At 43.9% G+C, this 20,846-nt stretch overlaps 1 protein-coding gene across 2 annotated transcripts; it reads left to right on the forward strand.

Moving 5' to 3' along the window:
- Window positions 349-16,285, forward strand: LOC8078300 (G patch domain-containing protein TGH homolog). 2 transcript variants are annotated; one of them, XM_021449124.1, is made up of 16 exons: window positions 349-650; window positions 1,661-1,751; window positions 2,084-2,178; window positions 2,563-2,666; window positions 3,361-3,422; window positions 3,511-3,585; window positions 3,842-3,987; window positions 4,776-4,851; window positions 10,572-10,655; window positions 10,777-10,854; window positions 11,191-11,329; window positions 12,665-13,151; window positions 13,252-13,542; window positions 13,616-13,732; window positions 14,176-14,385; window positions 14,653-16,285. In XM_021449124.1, exons 1-16 carry the CDS (start codon window positions 513-515, stop codon window positions 15,451-15,453), a joined length of 2,994 nt encoding a protein of 997 aa, XP_021304799.1. In that variant the 5' UTR covers window positions 349-512; the 3' UTR covers window positions 15,454-16,285. The 2 variants fall into 2 exon arrangements, with proteins under 2 accessions (XP_021304799.1, XP_021304800.1); XM_021449125.1 differs by having other exon boundaries at window positions 13,252-13,533.

Consider the following 20,846-nt stretch of genomic DNA (forward strand, 5'->3'; position numbering starts at 1 on the left):
AGCTAGCTAAACTTTAATTATTTTAGTAGTTAAACTTTCAAACACAATAAGGCCTTGTTTACTTCCACACCAAAACCCGAAATTTTTCAAGATTCCCCGTCACATCGAATATTTAGACGCATGCATGTAGTATTAAATATAGATAAAAATAAAAACTAATTGCACAGTTTGGTCGAAATATACGAGACAAATCGTTTGCGCCTAGTTAGTCTATAATTACACAATATTTGTCACATACCAACAAAACACTTACCGTAGCGATTTTGCAAAATATTCTGTAAGTAAACAACACGGCCTAACTAAAACGACCTACTAGTTAGTAATAAGTAACTAATTTTAGCTGAGAAATTTAGCGAGGGGAAAATCTCAATTCCCGTCCACCTGTCGTGTGTCCTCTCGCCCTCTACGTTCCGGAACCCTCTTCTCTTATCCCGCTCTCGCCTCACCGGCGCCGCCAATCCGCTGGCGAGCTAGGGCTTCCTGATCATTGGCCTCCGCAGCTTTCCGCCACCATGGGGGTCGACAGTGACGACGAGGATCTCGTGGTCTATGGGACGCCCATCGAGCGAGAGGAGGACACCTCCGCCCGCAAGCGCCGCGCCGTCGCCGAGGCTGGTCAACTCCGCGCACTCCCTGCCTGGAAGCAGGAGGTCTTTCTCTCACCTCCCTCCTTCCTCTCCTCGCTCTCCCGGGACGTGCAATTTCGTGATTAGCAATGCAACAGGTGTTGTATTTTTGGGAGCAATTGCGGTGCGATTTGCTTGTGATCAAGATTCAAGATGGATACTGCACATACTCACTCTTCCATTTGGGGTTTGCTTACATGCCTGCTGCTGTCATCAGCTACTTGATGCCATGCTTCTGTTTAGCTTTGGTGGCTCATATTATAAATAGAGCTGTGTTAATTTTCTGCTCGTACCATTGGAGTTGGGGTGAAAGCTAACTCGAGACTTTTAAGGCAATCATTTGCTCTTTACGCCCTGTTTTGTTAGTTGGGCAATATGTCAACTAGGAAAGTTCAGAAGCAGAATAATGATTTAAATTGTGAATTATATCTGCCTACTCCCTCGGTTCCAAATTATTTGCTTTGCTTTCTATGCACCTAGAAAAGCCAAAACGACAAAATTTGGAATGGACGGAGTAGTTCTCAAAGGAGATGCTTAATTCCATCATCCTGCAGAATACTGTTAATCTTGTTGTTTATCCTTGTGTGCTGCGTTAGTCAAACCATAGTTCAGTAACTAAGACCTTGATTGTGGGTTACTGCTGATCTCATAATGGAATGGGTTGTGGAAATTCATGTAGTTCAGATGTGATTTTTCAACTATTTCTTTATTAGTTGTTAGATTCCTTATAATGTGGATGCTGTTTATCTGTTTGGGCTTTGGATAGTGCAATTTAGGCTCACAAAAATATAAATTTGTGATTTTGTAGCCATTGTGATCTTATATTTGTATTAGTAAATCTGCAGAGTAACATCAGTGCTTGATGCTATCATACCATTTATTTTTTACTATTAAGTTATAGTATGGATTGAATTGTATCTTTTGTGAGTTACTTCTCTTCCTACTTGTTGGTCTTGTGCATTGGAGATTTCAATTGAAGTCATGTAGCATTTGATTTACTTCAAGTTTTATTGTTGTTTTCATGTGGCGTGTAGGTGAGGGATGAAGAAGGAAGAAGAAGATTTCATGGCGCATTTACTGGTGGATTCTCTGCTGGATTTTACAATACTGTTGGCTCAAAAGAGGGTATGTTACATTGAATTTTTAATAATTATAATACTACATCTAGAAAAGGATTCAATTCTAGCTCTATCCCTTGCCAAAGACCAAATTTATAGAAAAAAATCAATATTTATAACATGAAATAGGTATTGCTATGAAAACATATCTCGTGACGAATCTAATGGCACTTATTTGGTATCATAAACTTTGATTTTTTTTATAAACTTGGTTAAACTTAAAATGAATTGACTTGGTACTATACTATAATTGCATTCTTCTGTACAAAGGGAGTAGTATGCATGAAAGTAGCATTGAGGGAACACATTTTATAATATACGCACTATGATTTTCCTCAGGTTGGACACCACAGACATTTACATCATCACGAAAGAATAGAGCTGAGCTGACAAAGCAAAGCATATACAATTTTCTTGATGAGGAGGATATAAAGGTACATGATGTTCTTTAACCTTGCAAATAAAATTTTGAAAAGCTACTCAATTGATCTGATTGTAGTATGAAAATTGTTCTTTCTGCAATATAATTGTTCGTACTTTCCCTTTTTACATGGTTAATTAAAGAATGGCTTTTAGACAGACATGTTGCCAGAGTCACCTGACTGGTTTTAGGTCCAGGCTTGTAAATACGCATCATTGTCGTAGGGGATGTTGATCTGATCAGATTCAGCTTTTCTTTTTGACATCAGATTCCACTTTTAAGGCTGGTCTAATTTCTGCTGTTTGGAGGCACAAATAGTCTGATTGAAGTTATTTCATAGCATATATCCATTCTTGAAAAAATCGAGTTCATTTGACAGTGTGGGCACTATTTACAGGATATGGGTGGTAATGCTTTGGAGACATCTCAGCAGTACGATACCTTTGGTTTTACAGCTGCAGAGCACGCTCGAAAGCAGGCATCCAAGGAACAAAAGGAGAGGTTAGCGTCTTATCATCTTGTTCTACCAGTTTAATAAATGAATGGACTTATTGAACATATGTTTCCCATCAAAGCACTCTTCAGTCATCTCTCTGCACATTTTTCTGCTATTTATTGTGGTTCCATTCAACCAAGCTGTTCTGGTCAAACCTTGAGCCCCAGCTGTTGGTGGGAGTCTCATGCGGCCATATCGCCGAGGCCTTGTTTAGTGTGCGATTTTTTTTTGGATTTGGCTACTGTAGCATTTTATTTTATTTGGCAATTAGTGTCCAATCATGGACTAATAAGCTCAAAAGATTCGTCTCGCAAATTTCAGGCAAACTGTGTAATTAGTTATTTTTTTATCTATATTTAATGCTCCATGCATGCGTCCAAAGATTCAATGTGATGGGACGAAAAGAAAATTTTTGGGAACTAAACAGGGCCTGAGTTGGGTGGAGTGAAAATGAACAAAAATGATCCATGGAGAGGAAGAGACAAAAACAAATGGTTCTTATGGGCCTCTATGGATTTTTCTCAAATTTAGTTGCCTTTTTGAGCCCTTTAGTTTCCTACTTTTTCATTATTTATCTATTTGTATTCTTATTACATCTATGCCATTGTATTCAAATGCCACCAACTTGTGTATGAGTGCATCCAAATTGAACTACCTTTTGCTGATATATGTTTTTTCATTGTTTACATCTCCTTGCAGACCATCTGCTATACCTGGTCCCATACCTGATGAATTGGTGGTCCCCACCAAAAATTCAATTGGTATTATTTGTTCTAATGTTTTCTCAATAACATTTGAGTTGATGTATGTACTTTCATTGAATTTTATGTCATTACCATGCTTGAACAGGTGTGACATTGTTAATGAAAATGGGTTGGCGCCAAGGACGCTCTGTCAGGGACTCACATGCTGATTCCTTGTATGGTATGCCTTTTGTTTTCAATGATTTTGTTTGTTTGGTAAGTTCAGCCATTCTCTGTGATGTGTGGCCCTTCATTTGGTCAGAACTCTTGAATGCTACAGCCAATGCCTTGTAATAGCAGCTTCTGGCCTCGCTAATTATCATTAGTTTGAAAACATTATTCTGCTCAAAAGTTTCATTGCGATTCTCAAATGTGACATTTCTTCCTGATCATTTGGAGTTATATGTCTCCTAAACTGAAAAAAAACTCTGCTGCAGAATCACGCAGGAACGCTAGAAAAGCTTTTCTTGCTCTCTCTGGTGCCAAGGATGATGAGGATCAAGATCAAAGTGCCGAAAACTCTAGCTTAGATAAAGCTGTTGTGGGGTCAGTCGAGGAAATACCTGTATCTGGAAATACCCCTGTAAGCAGAATGAGTGTTTTTTGCTTCATTGCATGTGCATATTTCCTTGTTATTCACCTCATTACAGGGCTGTATTTTCTTGTTTGGTTCTTTATAACATCTGTTCTTCTAAGGTCTTTTTTTTTCACTTTTTTGTGATTCTTTCAGATATAAAAATATCATGTTTTCCCAACTTAAACTAGCTAATCAGGATATTGGTCCTTTTGCACTTGTACTCTTATCGATTACATAAGCTGTCTTGGACTGTGTTGCAGTGAAACCTTTTTAAAATTTGACCTCTGATGTATGCTAGACATTTTATTGGCGTCTTGATTCTTGAATGTTGTCATATTGTTTCCAATTATATAAGTAATATTCTTTCATTCAGGTCTTTTTTTTTGGGAAGTAACAAAGCTTGTCACAAATTTTCCTCTTGTATTTTGTGCTATCTGGACAGCAAAGCTTCAAACTTGGCCTCCAATGGATGCTAGGCTTTTATGATTGATCACTTAAAGCTATGTCCTCAATTGATAATTACTTTCATAATATTGTTTCACAGAATCTGCTTCTCTTTTGCTCTACAATTCATTTTCAAAAAGATCAGTGGTTTCTCGTTACCTTCGGTTATAAGTGAGTGTATGTGTACCCATAGTATGATAATATCCAAGATGTCCAAAATGTGTGCATACATTTATTTATTTATTTATTTATTTATTTATTTATTTATTTATTTATTTTGTGTTCATGATTGCATCATGTGTTAAAATACACATGAAGAAAACATCTGCTGATAATCCATGAATATTTAGGTGTACGTGCTTCATCCAAAGGAGGATTTTCATGGATTAGGTTATGATCCATTCAAGCATGCTCCTGAGTTTAGAGGTATCATGTTCAGATAATATAAGATAATATACTCTTATTGTTGGAGTATGAGTAGTGTAGGCCCATGAGGCTAAGCCCATGAGGCCCATGTATGGCACTATATGGCTATCCTGTTTAGGATTGGCCCAATTGAATAGAAACCCTAATTCTAACATGGTATCAGCCTAACCCTCCCCTGCCTCCCTCCCTCTCGAACCAGGCGCCGCCGCCGCCACTGGTGCGCCGCCGGCCGGCCGCCATGGACGACCACCCTCCCCCTCCACCCTCCTACTTCCTTTCAGTTCCCCCTCTACCCAACTACACTTGGGCGCAAGTGACGGGCGCGAGCGCATCTTCTCCCTCTGTCAACGTCGGCATGCACGCCGTTGGCCTGCGCGCCCCTGCATCCGCGCACTCCCCTGCTCCTGCTTCCGCCCTAGGCCTGCGCGCCCCTGCTCTGCGGGGTCCTGGCGCGGCCGCGTGCCCTCCCGGAGCCGCAGCCGCAGCTGCTCTAGGCGCCGCGGGCAGCACCGCCGCCGCCCCGCGGGCGCCCCTGCAGAGGACGACCCGGCCGCCGACGTCAAGGGGGTTCACCTCCTGGGCGCGACTGCCTACGCGGCGGATCTAGCTGCTGGAGCTGCTTATGCCCGGGCCGCCGCAGCCGCCATCGTCGTCGGCCTGGGCATGTCGCCCCCTGCTTCATCCCTGGCGCCGTCCGTTCCTGCTGCCAGTGACGTCATTGCTGCTCTGCAGATGGGGGCAGGCGCGGGTGCCTCGACTTTCCCAGCCCCGCCGCTGCAGCCCCAGTCCGCCGGCCGCCCCGACTCCGCTCTCGCTGCCGCGCTCGCCTCTGCCCGGGCAGCAGCCGCAGAGGGACAGGCGCGGGTCCGGGCGGCTGCCCTCGCCTGGGAGCGCGAGCGCGAAGCTACAGATGCTCTGGCTCGCCAGATCGCCGAGGCGGAGCAGCTCCTCGTCCCTCCGACCTCCCTCGACGTTGGGGCTACCTCCTCCGGCTTAGCGGGCCACCGTGCCTCCGCCGCCGCGGTTATCTGGCATGATCCCGCCGATCCACTCGTGGCTCAACTTCACTACCAGGTCGGAGGTGTATAGATCATCAGGCTGCTCGTCCTAGTGGTTCTCGACCCTGAGTCGCCTTCCTACGCCCGTTGGCGGGACCTGGTCCTCCTGACCCTCTGCCGCTATGCCCTCGACGACCACGTCCTCGTCGATGCCTTGCTCGCGGTCCAGACTCCTTTGTGGCTGCGCCTCGACAACATCGTACTCTCCTGGATCCTCTGGACGATCTCCCTTGACCTCCACGACCTCGTCCGCAACACCACCGACGCTCGCCAGGCCTGGCTAGCGCTCAAGGGCTAGTTCCTTGGCAATGCCGAGGCTCGGGTCTGTGGCTCGATGCGAGTTTCCGCACCTTCGTGCAGGGAGACCTTGCTGTTGGAGAGTTTTGCCGCAAGATGAAGACAATGGCGGACTCTCTCGGCGACCTTGGCTGGCCCGTGGAGGACCGCATCTTGGTCCTCAACGTCCTTCGCGGGCTCAGCGACCGCTATGCTCACCTCCGGACGTGGATCACCCGCCAGCGACCGTTCCCAACCTTTTTTTGTAGGTACGGGACGATCTTGTCATGGAGGAGCTCTCCCAGGGCATCCAGCCGGGGTCTACATCTGGGCCTCTCTCCGCAGGGTCCTCGGCCTCCTCGACCGCACTTGTTGCCACTCCACCGCCGCGTCCGTCTGCTCCGCCTACGCACACAGTTGTCTGTTCTGGGCCCCCTTCCCCTCGGGCCGAGCGGGGGTGTGGGGGGTGGGGCGTGCTGGTCGCCTCGTGGTCGTGGCGGGGGACGTGGTGGAGGTGCTGGCTGTTGGGGCACCCCCGCTCTGCCTCCACCACGGGGTGCTACCTGGCCCTCCTTTCATAACCCCTGGTCCGGGCGCATCTCCATGTGGCCCTTCCAGGCTCTTGGTGGCGAGCCTTGCTCGGCCGCCATGCTTGCTGGTGCCCCTCCAGGGTTCTACCCAGTTCTCCATGGACTACACCTCCCGGCGCTCCCGGTTGGGACCAGGCGGCCTTGGCGTGCTCCTTCAGCACTATGGGCCTGACACCTACTGTCGGCCCAGAGTGGATCGCCGACTCGGGTGCTACCTACCACACCACCCCGGACCCTGGTATACTCTCTTCTGTCCACCCTCCTTCCTCTCACCCTTCGTCCATCATGGTCGCCAATGACTTATGTCTTCCTGTCACGTCTGTGGGTGCCACTGGCGCTCATGGCTCCTTTCGTCTTCCTGACATTCTTGTTGCACCTTCTATGGTTCACAACCTTCTTTCAATTCGTCGTTTTACAGCTGACAATTCCTGTTCTGTGGAGTTTGACTCTTCTGGTCTTACTGTGAAGGATTTGGCTTCCAGCGTCCTCAGCTCCGATGTGATAGCACGGGGCCTCTTTACACCCTTCGCTTCCCGACGGTTGCTTCACCTTCACCTTCTTCGCCGTCCATTTTGTCAGTTGCTTTCACAACCACTACTTTCTCCACTACTTGGCACCGGCGCCTCGGCCATCCTGGACGTGATGCCCTGATGCAGCTCAGTCGTGGTTCTGATATTCGATGTACTCGGGCTCACGATGAGCATTTGTGTCATGCGTGCCAACTGGGCCGTCATGTTCGTCTTCCTTTTTATAGTTCTTCCCATGCGGCCCGCATTTTTGACCTTGTACATTGCGACCTCTGGACATTTCCTGTAATCAGAATTTCTGGATACAAATACTATCTTGTGGTGGCTGATGATTATTCTCATTATTCCTGGACTTTTCCTTTACGTGCAAAGTCTGATGCCTTCGCCGCGATCCTCCACTTCTTCACTTGGGTGTCCACACAGTTCGGCCTTACCATCAAGGTCGTCCAGTGTGACAATGGTCGGGAGTTCGATAACTCCGCCTCCTGAGCCTTCTTCCTCTATCACGGTGTCCAGTTGCGCATGTCTTGCTCGCATACCTCCTCTCATAACGGCAAGGCTGAACGCATGATTCGCACCACCAATGACACTGTGCACACTCTTCTGCTTCAGGCGTCACTTCCTGCTCGCTTCTAGGCTGAGAGCTTGCACACCTCCACCTACCTCCTCAACCGTCTTCCTTCCGCTATCTGCCCAACTCCCACGCCACACCACGCCCTCTTCGGTACCCCTCCTCGCTACGATCACCTTTGAGTCTTCGGGTGTGCGTGTTACCCAAACACCACCGCCACCGCTCCCCACAAGCTGGCTCCTCGTTCGACTCTCTGTCTTCCTCGGGTACTCCCCGGATCACAAGGGGGTATCGATGCTACGATCTTACCTCTCGTTGGGTCCTCATCTCTCGCCATGTGGTATTCGATGAGTCTGTCTTCCCCTTTTCCACCACCACCACTCCCACTTCCACCCCGGAGCTTGACCTATCCTCCCACTAACCCGATGGTCGAGCCACTTATGCAGTTCTTTCCTGCAGGTACTGCTACACCGTGCCCTTCGCTAGGGCCATACCCCAGTTCGCCGGTCGCCCGTGGCCTGCTCCCTGCCCGGGCCTCGAGGGGTCACTTTCCGGGTCGGCCCCCGCCCCTGCGCCCGACATGGGTCCCGGGCCATCGACTTCGGCCGCTGCGGGTCCCGGGCCATCGACTCCAGCCCCATCGGCACGCTTCGCCCGACGCTCGTCTACCAGCAACGTGCCCGGCCGGCGCCGCTGCCTCTATCACAACCGGTGGCCACTTCTTCACCAGGGTCCCCTACCTCACCAACGACTTCTTCTCCGCCGGCAACATCGACACCGCCGCCGAGGCCATCGGCTGCCCCGCCTGCCCGTGTTGCGACGCCGGTGTACCACCCACCGCTCCTTCACCGACACCCGCGTCATGTGCATCCTATGGTGACGCGACACGCGGCTGGTACCCTGCAGCCCCGGGCTCTTGCGGCGATGCTCGGGGTCTCTCCGGTACCCTCTTCCGTCCGCGAGGCCTCGCTAGACCCTCACTGGCGCCGCACAATGGAAGAGGAGTACGCGGCCCTACTCGCCAACCAGACATGGGATCTGGTGCCTCGTCTGTCGGGCTCCAACATCGTCATCGGCAATTGGATTTGGACTCACAAGTGCCGTGCTGACGGCACTCTTGAGCGGTACAAGGCTCGTTGGATTCTCCGGGGCTTCACTCAACGCCCCGGTGTTGACTACGACGAGACCTTCAGCCCAGTGGTGAAGCCGGCTAGTGTCCGCACGGTGCTCTCGTTGGCTCTCACCCGCGGGTGGCCCGTGCATCAGCTCGACGTCAAGAATGCCTTCCTGCATGGCTTTCTCACTGAGACAGTCTACTGCAGCCAGCCGGTGGGGTTTGTTGACTCTTCTAGTCCCGACATGGTGTGTCGGCTCAATAAGTCTCTCTACGGCCTCAAGCAAGCCCCCCGCGCGTGGAACCATCGATTTGCTGCTTTCCTACTGACACCGGAGTTTTTGGAGGCCAAATCAGACACTTCACTGTTCATCTGTCACCATGGCGCTGAGACTGCGTACCTGCTGCTCTATGTTGACGACATTGTCCTCACAGCCTCCAGTGAGTCCCTCCTTCGCCGGATCATACAGGAGTTTGCTATGAAGGATCGGGGGGTGCTCCATCACTTCCTCGGGGTTACTGTTGAGCCTCGTCCTGCCGGGTTACTTCTTCACCAGCGGCAGTACACTCTTGATATCCTGGAGCGAGCTAGGATGACTGACTGCAAGCCCTGCTCCACTCCGGTTGACACACAGGGCAAGATATCAGAGGCCGAGGGCAACCCAGTGACGGATCCCACTACATATCGGAGTCTTGCCGGTGCACTAAAGTATCTCACCTTCACCTTGCCGGACATCACCTATGCAGTTCAGCAGATCTGTCTCCATATGCATGATCCCCGGGAGCCACACCTCACTGCTCTCAAGCGGATCCTTCGCTACCTCCAAGGCACCGTCGACTTCGGCCTCCTTCACCGGCGGTCGTCCTCCGCCGAGCTCGTCGTCTACACTGACGCCGACTGGGCCAGGTGTCCGGACACTCGGCGCTCCACCTCCGGCTACGCTGTCTTCCTATGCAGCAACCTGGTGTCCTGGTCATCCAAGCGTCCGTCGGTCGTCTCCCGCTCCAGTGCCGAGGCGGAGTACCGCGCTGTTGCTAACGGCGTGGCTGAGGCTTCCTGGCTCCGCTAGCTCGTTGCCGAGCTCCATAGCCCTCTCTCTCGGAGCACGTTGGTCTACTGCGACAACATCAGTGCGGTGTACCTCTCCACCAACCTTGTGCAGCACCAGAGGATCAAGCATGTGGAGATCGATCTACACTTTGTCCGTGATCGGGTCGCCATCGAAGATGTTCGGGTCCTCCACGTCCCGACCACCTCCCAGTTCGCTGACATCTTCACCAAGGGTCTCCCGTCCTCGACCTTCGCCGAGTTTCGCTCCAGCCTCAACATCACCAGTGGCTAGTTGCATCTGCGTCTGTGGGGGGGCTCGTGTGTTGTACTTTTTTTTGTGTTCATCTGCAAACTCCGCTGCGACGGTAGTTTAGACTGCGGGGGGTGTTGGAGTATGAGTAGTGTAGGCCCATGAGGCCCATGTATGGCACTATATGGCTGCCCTGTTTAGGATTGGCCCAATTGAATAGAAACCCTAATTCTAACACTTATTAACATTATTCAGTGTCTGTCACACCTGATTCCTTTTATAGACAGGAAAACATTGCAGAAGTCGAAAGAGAGGGACCACAAACGAAATGATGCTTCAATGAGGGGAAATCTTCTGATTTCTAACTGTAAGATATAATGATGATTGTCTCCCTGTTATTCTATTATATTGGTATTGATGTTGAGAGTTGATTAATGATTAGTGTAGCCTCAGCTTTGAATTAACTTAGCTAGTTGTTCAATCATCAGCAGGACATTATGCTCCTGGTTTTGGGATTGGAGCTCTCGAAGAGCTTGATGCTGAGGATGAAGATATTTATGCATCAGGTAATTGAGTTATCTTATCAACCTTGGTACTTCTGGGGATTATGCAATCATATGATGTTTTTCTGTTTAAACCACTCCTTTATGGAATTCAGTTCTGGCCATGTGATCAATCATATGATACTCAACTAGGGTTCGTTCACACATTTTTTTGTTTCCAGGATCTTGATGTTTCATATTTGTTTTCTGATTGAAGTCTTTATAAATGCATACTCATGGATACATTGGAGACTTGTTCTTTCATTGTGTAATCATGCTTTCAGGTTGATATATTAACCCTTTATACTTATAAGTTGGTCCTTTGTACTAACATTTTTTGCTAACATTTTTTGTATTTAGGTTTTGCTTATGAACGAACTGAAGTTGATATTGAGCCTTCAAAAGCAGCCAGTGACAGTAATTACAAACTTGATGACAGAAAAAGAGGTTTCTACCTGAACTTTAAGATTGCCTCAAATTCTGAGTACAAACTTGAACGGTAATGCTTCCTCTGATTCATACTTTTCATCTTGATGGAGCAGTGTGAGCTAGCTCCAGAAGTCTGGGTTTTGTTTTTAAATTCTACCTTCTTTGTGTTACCCTTTCAAAGCTTTTAGCTTACCTAATCATGTAACTGTATTGATGCCAAATTTCATTCTTGTCAGTTTAACTGATGGAATATATATGTGAAATTATAATCCCTCCATTTCTGTTTATAAGGCATGTTTGCATTTCAAGATTCAAACATTGTAATCGTTGACCTCCAACTACTCTAGCAATATAATTGCATTCTTATTTGATTTTTTTTCTTCTCGAACATGCGGGAGAGCTGTGTATTGTTATATTAAAGAAGAAGAAAAAGGGTAAGAGAAGCCGTACAAACACACATGATACACATAACAAAAAATTCAAGTTTACATGCGCATCTTTTATCATGTTTGAAATTATTTTGCAGTAATTATGATTTTGCTTGCTATGAATAATAGAAGTGTGATGGGCAGCCAACAGGCTGCCAGGGCCGATGGGCTGAAAGTTCGGCCCAGTTATCTTTATAAGTTTAGTTATCTTTGTATTTGCAATTTATATTAGTCCCAAAGGGTTATTTAGCAAAAGAGTGAAGTAGAAGAGACATAAATATCTGTAGACTCTATTGATATAATCAAGCAATGAATTATGAAGAAACAATTCTAGTCTCCCTCATTCTCTCAAGCTCTTGGCAAAGCATAAGGCCTAGTTATCCCTAAATACCCCCTCAATCTCTCAAGCTCTTGGCAAAGCATAAGCCCTAGTTATCCCTAAATACCCCCTCAATCTCTCAAGCTCTTGGCAAAGCATAAGGCCTAGTTATCTATACCAAAATACCCTTCACCATAACAAGAAACAAAATTAGTATTAGATTATTTTGGCAACAGCACAAAACGCCAAACCATACGTCATAATTTCTATGAAAATTAATTTATCATTGCTGTCGTCGTTGGTGCCATACGAATGTCCCCTGAACCATTTTGAGGTTCCTCCACCCAGAGTCATAACTGGCACACATACGAAGTATCAAACTTTATAAGTTTTGACCAACAATTATAGTGGCTATATAAATGTATATTGATACAAAAATTATACCACTTTGTATCTCAATATCTATATTCACCATTTACTATTTTGCATCAGTATAATAATACAGCAGAAATTTGTGATCAAATATAACTCAGAAGACTGTTGTAAATTCATGTAAATTTGGGTGGAGTATTTAAATCGTTACTGCCAAAGATTGATTCATTCAATTGTGTATTGGCTGTATATTTAATAAATTGAATGGCATTGCTGCTTTTATCAGATTCCTTCCTCCTGAGATCCCTGATGCTTTTGATGCTCAACACAAATTTCCAACTCCAGTTCAATCTACAGAGAAGTTTTCTGACTCAGCTCCTCTTGAGGTTCCTCCTCCAGAAGACACTAGCTTGACACTATTGATTGACGGCTGTGCAGCTATGGTTGCACGTTGTGGGAAACATATTGAAGATTTCTACAAGGAGAAAAGTAAGACAAACCCGCAGTTCCTTTTCCTTAGTGGAGGAGATGGCTGTGACTATTATATGAGAAAGTTATGGGAGCATCAGCAAAAACATATTGGTCAGCAAAGGCATGATTCTGCAAAATCAAAGACTTCTTCTGACAAGTTGACAGCAGAAAATCGTGGGAAAATTCTTGGTGAAAGGCCCCTTGATAGAACTACTAAACTACATAGCCCATCTCTTTCTGCGAAGGACGCTGTTCAACTGCAATCTAATCTTATTGACACATTTGTCAAGCCAATATCCCTTGTAAGTTATTTCTATTGCACTGGGCTGTTGTTAATATCACATTGGTTATGTCAATGGCTCATTCTCGGTCTGGAAATGGTTTTTTCTTGTTTGCAAATAGGATGGCCTACCAGAGTCTGAGAAGCCTTTTAGCAATGATCTTGCCAAACAAGTTAGGTTTGAGCAATTTCTTAGAGATAAATATAAGGGAGGTCTTCGTGCTGCAAATGTTACACCTACAAGTACTATGTCAGAAGCTGATCGTGCTCGAGAAAGGCTTGATTTTGAGGCTGCTGCAGAGGCAATTGAAAAGGGCAAGGGAAAAAAGGTTATTGATCCTTCGTCAGTGTTCTCTTTGCCTGGAATGAATGAGCAACGTTTTGTAGCGGCAACTCAACCAGAGGTAGATGAGGTGACTTTGGTCATTATTGTTATTATTATGTTAAGTCTTCTTCCAAATGTTGACTTCTGGAAAATTTATGAAGAGCTCTGTAGTGATACAAGATGAGAAGCCCATCTATCCACAAAGGGAACAGTTTGAATGGCGGCCTTCACCAATACTGTGCAAACGTTTTGATATTGTTGACCCTTTCATGGGGAAGGTAAATTGAAATATGAATTTTTATAGCTGACATTACTTCGATACTTCTGATAGTTGCGTGCATATGGATTACATATACTTGCATTACTTAGGTAGATGCATTTCTTGATTTATATTTGTGAGAACAGAAGCATCGCTTGATGTCATGCTTCTTCCCACCTGGTCATGCCCGATAATAGCCATTTCCTTAGCTAAAACTGATAATGATAATGTTAATGTTAAGCCTCTAATTAGAAGAGGACATGGATCTTTTTAGTAGACATTTATATACTACAATACAATATGTGTATTTGTATGCTGTTTCTACTGTATTCTTTCACTTACGGACTGATTCAAACTTTCATACATTAATTTTGCTTTAATTTAAAGCATATAGCTTCAAGTGGAATTGCATTTTAAATTAGCACTCACATGTGCATCTGATCATCCTTCACACATTTGCAGCCAATGCCTGTTCGAAGACCAAGGAGCAAGATGGAAAACCTTATCTTTATGACAGAATCCAATAAAGGAACAAAGGATGAAGTTGAGAGCTCGAGTAGGAGTTCACAGCATGCTTCTATGGAAGGGGTAGCAGATGTCGAATCACAGGGAGCTACTAATGACACTGACTTTGAGCCCAGCAGCTTGCAAAGACCTGTTGATCTTTACAAGGTAAACATATGTCCCGTATTTGGATGTTCTTATCAAAACATGTCTTAGAAGTCAACTGAGATCAAACAATTGACAAGTTCGGATGCACATTGGGAAATATGTGATGCGTCTCTAAGCTTAAGGATCATTGACCCTGAAAAAAATCTTATGTTCGGAGAAGCTTAGGCTTCTTTGAATAGGGGCTTAATGTCTTCATCTACTTATCGTTTATTAGAAAATGATTGTAATATGTTTTAGTATTGACAAGTTCATTTATTGTGGATGCAGGCTATCTTTTCTGATGACTCAGGTGATGATGTGGATGAAATTCTTAGTAATCAACCAGTGGATCCTGTGAAGACAAGTGAAGGTGCTAACATGGCTCTCAATCGTCTTGTTGCTGAGGATTTCCTAGAATCATTGGGTAAAGAACTGGGATTAGAGGTCCCACCAGAAAGGCCTCATGTTTCATCTCAACCTGAAAAACATTTAGCTGCTGGTGCTAGTCTCCCATCCCAGGATGAAAGGATAACAACTGTTCTCACCAAAGTAAAGGAGAATCAGAGCTATATTGGCATGGTGCAAGTCGGCAATATCAATGAAGATATTCCATTAGCCAGTGCTGAAACCCTTGGCATGAAATATGAGAAGCAGGAGAATAGAACCGAGAAAAACAGGTCTCTCCCTATGCATCGGCAAAGCCAGAACCATAGTCCAAGGTCTGATTCATCTAGTGAGCGGCATAGGAGTTGGAAAAGGAGATCACATCATCACATCCGGAATGGAACTCCAGAATCTGAGTCCTCTGGTGAACGTCATAGAAGCAGAAGAAGAAAGAAGTCTCATTCAAGACACAGAAAAGGCAGGAGTAGAAGTCCGGATAGTGATTCTCCTAGTGATACCCAACGTGAGAGAAAACGCAAGGAGAAAAGACATCGCCGAACTTACACATCTGATACTGATTCTAGTGATCATGAACACATGGAAAGACATAAATCTAGTAGTAGACGATCATCTGACAAAGACAGAAGCAGAAAGCATCCTATACACCACAAGCACAGACGAAGAGATCATGTTAATTATTCATGAATGGGAACTGCTGGAATATGACTGTACAAATGAGGGAAGATGCAGTGAGCAGCCATTGGTTTTGCAAACCATGGAAAGTTTTTGATGAGAACACTGGGAGATATGGAAAAATTGCTCACAGGAAGTGTTCTGTGTATCTTGGCCCTAAGCTTTCTTTGTTGGATTGGTGGAATACCATGCAGCATTGCTGTACCAGAAAGCAGTCTATGCTACCTGAATTGCATGTTTCTATCTCTTTTAGTTTCAAATATGCATATTCAATGGACTTTTGTCTCTGCAACATGTGGGCTGAGCGAACTCAACTGTTCTGAAACTTGCATATATATGGAATGCTCACAATGGGAGGTAGTCTGGAGCTCTGGATGCAGTTTCATGGCAAGGAACTGCAATCATATGGTGTTCCTGTATGCAAAACGTTGATCCTGGAAGCTAATGGTTTGATTACAAATCCATGGCGTGCGCAAAACCGCAAGTTGTATGACAGCTATTTTCTAGTTTTACTTAATTCATATATAGTGTAGTTTTGTTTACACAAGGTAATTAGGTTTTTGAGAATTATTATTCCCCAAAAAAAGGATTTTGAGAATTGTCAAAGCATAGTGTAGTTGAGCGATTTGGGCCTGGCTGTTCCCAACAGGCTCTACCTTTTCTTATTGGCAGCAAGATTTTGCCATCAAGTGATATGGTAGGGTAGATTTGATGGTAATGCTTGGTAAGATGATCAGTTCCCCTGCCGAGGCTACACTTTTGCTGTGCCTTTTGCCCGTCCTTGTTTAGTGTATGTAGTTAGCCCCTCTATCCCAAAATAAAAGTATTTCTGTTATTCTCTTAAGTGAAACAGTCCTAACTTCCCAAGTCTGACAAAGTTTACAGTCAAGAATGAAATTTATTGTTTTTTTTAAATGAGCATCATCAGATAAATTATGAAATGTATTTTCATGGTTTAATTATTCGATGCGGTAGAGATATTAGATGATAAAGTACTCTTCTCTGTAAACATAACTTATGATAGCTTGACATAGGACAATCAGAAGTGCCTATATGTCGAGACATGGTATGGATTAGAAATGTCGGGCATTTCGGGTCAGGATAAAATAGCTGATGTAATCGCCTTTTGTCCTTTATTAGCAGTAGTAGCATGTCTATGTTAGATGTTACAACGCCCCGCCTCAGAATTATCGAATTGAGCACCAAAAACCGCCCACGGCAAGTCCAAGCGATGATATGCAGATGCTTTCCTTGTATGCATGCGTATCGCGAACCCAATCCAATCCAGATTCTCTGCAGTTGTTAAGAGAAGTCGCAAGTGACTTTATACATGACCGATGTCATCCATTTGCTATCCAACGGCTGCTGGTCATCTTTGTGCGCGCGCGCGCTCTCTCTCTCAATACAAGCCTGCCCACACGAAAACGGCCCAACTGAGGCCCACTTTATGGACGGGAAAAGAACACACACAACACAAGTGAAATTTCACTCATATCTGCCTATTATTTGTAGTGTTATTTGGGACCTTAGCGTTTAGGCTTTGTGCAGTTTGCGAAATTTTTTGGCTTTGGCTACTATAGCACTTTCGTTTGTATGTGAAAATTATTGTCCAATTACAGAGTACCTAGGCTTAAAAGATTTGTCTCGTAAATTATAGACAAACTGTGCAATTAGTTTTTGTTTTTGTCTATATTTAATGCTCCATGTATGCGTACAAAGATTCGATGTGATGGAAAATCATGAAAATTTTTGGGAACTAAACAAGGCCTTAGTTAAATCCAATAGAATAACCCAACAAGTAAGTGATGGTTACATTCTATTTTTATCCCTTTTTCTTAATTTTTTAGATTTGGCTACTGTAACACTTTCGTTTGTATTTGATAATTATTGTCTAATCATGAACTAATTAGGCTTAAAAGATTCGTCTCGTAGATTACAGATACATTGTTTAATTAGTTATTTTTTATATATATTTAATGCTTCAAGCATATGTCACAAGATTCGATGTGACGAAGAATCTTAAAAAGGTTTAGGATTTTGGGTGGAACTAAACACGTCCCAAGTGAAAATCCTTGTATAGTTATGCTCTATGACCTTTTTAGTTCCCAAAAGTTTTTCGATTTGGTTACTATAGCATTCTTGTTTGTATTTTGGTGATTATTATCCAATTATGAATTAACTACGCTCAAAAGATTCATCTCGTAAATTACAGGCAAACTGTGAAATTAGTTTTTATTTTTATCTATATTTAATGCTTTGTGTATGTGCCACAAGATTAATGCTTCATATATGTGCTACAAGATTCGATGTGATAGGAAATTTTGAAAAGTTGTTTAGATTTTTGGTTGGAACTAAACAGGGCCATACTGATGGTATTCTGCAATATGTAAAGTGTATGTGTTCTGTTCTCTATCCACTGAAGTGGACCTCTCGGCCGGGCAAACTAGAACTAGGAGACCAAAGATGACTGGCAGCCGTTCGATTGTGAATGGATGGTATCAAGCATGCATAAAGTCATATGTGACTTTTGTGAACAATTGTAGAGAATCTAGATCGTCGCAAACCTATCGTGCCATCAAACTTTATTGTTTATTAATTATATGACTGTTTTCAGACTTTCCAGCTCAGCGATCAACGTATCACTGTCGTCCATCATCTTGTGCGTTTGGTTCGAGGATGAAGTTGATGAGACATGACAATCCATTGATATTAGGATAAGTACATCTACGATGTATGTTTGATTGGATGACAGATTATTTTTCTGCTTAGGCCTTGTTTAGTTCCAAAAAATAGTAAAATTTCTCATCACATCGGATCTTGCGGCACATGCATAAAGCATTAAATATAGACGAAAATAAAAACTAATTGCACAGTTTACATGTAAATCGTGAGATAAATCTTTTGAGCTTAGTTAGTCCTTGATTGGACAATAATTATCAAATAAAAACAAAATGCTACAGTATCCAAAATCTATTTTTTTTTTTTGAAATGAACAAGGCCTTGGATGGATGAAAGTAGATAGGACGAGAATAATTAACTAATTATATTCATTATTTAAAATAATAACAACTAATTAGACACTAATAAAATATGCACTAATACTAAATTTGTCATGATAATCTAATTTCAAATAAAATATGTCAATTAGTACCGCTAATATTCTAATTAGCTCATGAAACATACATAGAATGGTGTCGGCTGGCTTGCTAATCCCTGCATTTGTTTTGCTCCTCTTTTGAAGTACTCTGTGGGTTTGTGGCACAAGAATTGACAATGGTACCCTGAGTACTGTGCATCCATGGAACACTTCAAAGATTCTTGCCTAGCTTGTCGACGATGACAGCAACTGTTTCAAAAAAGGAGCAGCGAGGAGTAGGGCAACGGTGTTAAAATCACAAGGTACTCCATTTGTCTTGTTGCTTCCTTTAGACTGTCATAGGGATGAGTGTGCACTCGTATTTATAAGTGTTTATGTCTATAACTGAGTCTCATAAAAAAAGTAGAGAGAGGTCACTGCCACGCATCGCTTGAATTCAGCCTACAGTCCGAGTAAGTGACGTCAGGTGTGTGTCTTAGGTCAAGTGTTTCGTTTTTCTGATCTAGTGCTTGCCAGCCTGCCGCACTCTTGGGACTAGGGAGGGAGGACAGACAAGGAGTCTATGATGTCAAGGGTCTGTTTAGTTACCTAGCTCCTTTATAGCCTAGTTAGGGATCAAGATAGGCTAGTCTAAGATTGTCTCTAGGAAGTTAAGATGGACTTATTTGGTTGTCTACACTATCTAAGCCTAGCTAGTAACTAGTGTGTTTGGTTGGTTGGTTTAACTTGAATAGACTCACTTCTTCTTTTTGAAGGTAAGTTTACCACCATTGACATAAGTAATCGAGGTGCCGGTAATAGAGAAAGACGGTACAAAAGGGGATAGGAGGTGCCAACAATAGAATAATGGAGATTGCTAACGAAGATTAATAGATAGGTAAAAGCCTACATCAAGCAAAAATCTTTGCTTCAAAAGTAGAGAAGCCTAGGAGTGTAAGCATCTAATGCTTAATTATCACTCTAATCTAACCAAGCGCCCAATGGAGGATGCAAGCAACGTGCCCCCTAACCTCATCACGATTATCATTATAATCTGACCAAGTGCCCTGAGCCCAATGATAGCAGTAAAGCCCATTGACAGTGGATTGACTAAATCCCCTTCAACTGTAACTTCAGTTTCAGTTTGCAAGTACCCTACTTTAGAGCTCTATACCTCTCTGATCCGAGTTAGACTATAACATCTCGAGTTCTTCTAACACGATTACAAATAAAAGGGTCAAATCCTTCCTTAGCAAAGGCATCAGAAATGTTCAGGACATGTCTTCGCATTGCTTAAGCCAGGTTGTCATCCCCAACACAACACCAAAAGATGTGGTTGCACTTATGATCATAGCACTTATAAAATATGAATAAAGGTTATCCGCAAGCGCACAGATAAAATACACCCGTTGTACCTTTTCACCCAGGAAAGTTCCACGTATCGTTAGTTATAATTCTACCACTAGGAAGGCACTCAGAGGTATAAAGAATAAAAGTTATAACTTACACTTGTGATAAGGCCACTAGATTAAACTCAAAGCAGGGATCAATCATATCATAAATAAGGATAATTAATAACAGACCAAGGTAATCCTAAAAGGGGTTCCACGGAGCATTTTCCTACTTGGGCGTGACTCTAGAAAGAACTAAAAAATAGAGACTAACTCCTAGAATTATTCTAACTATAGGTCATTAGGCTACATTGATTAGTGCAATTATATCTAGCAATCATGGTCAGAGTTACCTCGTATTCATACACAAGTGACATTGCTAAGGTGGGTCAAGAACAGAGCAAGACATCACCCCACAACTAAGCCTTAATCGTCCTACATTTGGGGAGTGGACTACAGAGGACCCAAAGAAGCTATAATAGTCACCTTCATGATCTACCACGTGGCCTAGAATATAGGATGCATTCATAGGTAAACAACCTATAAGCACCACGCTTACACAATATCTACGACCCACCCCATGATCATTAGATTGAGCGCTATACGAACAAGGGTATAAACACAAAGCTACTCTAACTATACTAAACATATCACCAACATATGAAATGAACATTATAATTATGAATCTAGAATTATACCAACTCATATCAAGTACCAACTCATGCACGAACTAGAACAAGACCTAGAGGATCAACACGAACTAGACAAGAACACGATGAACAGACGAACTAGAACAAGAACACGATGAACTAAATGTTCTAGATGATGAACTAGAAGAACAAATAGATAAACTAGAAGAAGAACATAATGAACTAGAAGACAAATAGCACAAATAAATTAATAATGTTGAATACAAGATAGAAGTACAAGGTTGTACC

The sequence above is a fragment of the Sorghum bicolor genome, chromosome 10 (assembly GCF_000003195.3).
Source record: "Sorghum bicolor cultivar BTx623 chromosome 10, Sorghum_bicolor_NCBIv3, whole genome shotgun sequence".
Taxonomy (NCBI): Eukaryota; Viridiplantae; Streptophyta; class Magnoliopsida; order Poales; family Poaceae; genus Sorghum; species Sorghum bicolor.

Bases quoted from the DNA above. Each gene is read 5' to 3' on its own strand.
- LOC8078300 (XM_021449124.1), top strand. From the start codon at position 513: ATGGGGGTCGACAGTGACGACGAGGATCTCGTGGTCTATGGGACGCCC. The intron at 3,988-4,775 runs GTAAGCAGAATG...ATGAATATTTAG, and splicing joins CTGTATCTGGAAATACCCCT to GTGTACGTGCTTCATCCAAA. The intron at 10,855-11,190 runs GTAATTGAGTTA...TTTTGTATTTAG, and splicing joins TGAAGATATTTATGCATCAG to GTTTTGCTTATGAACGAACT.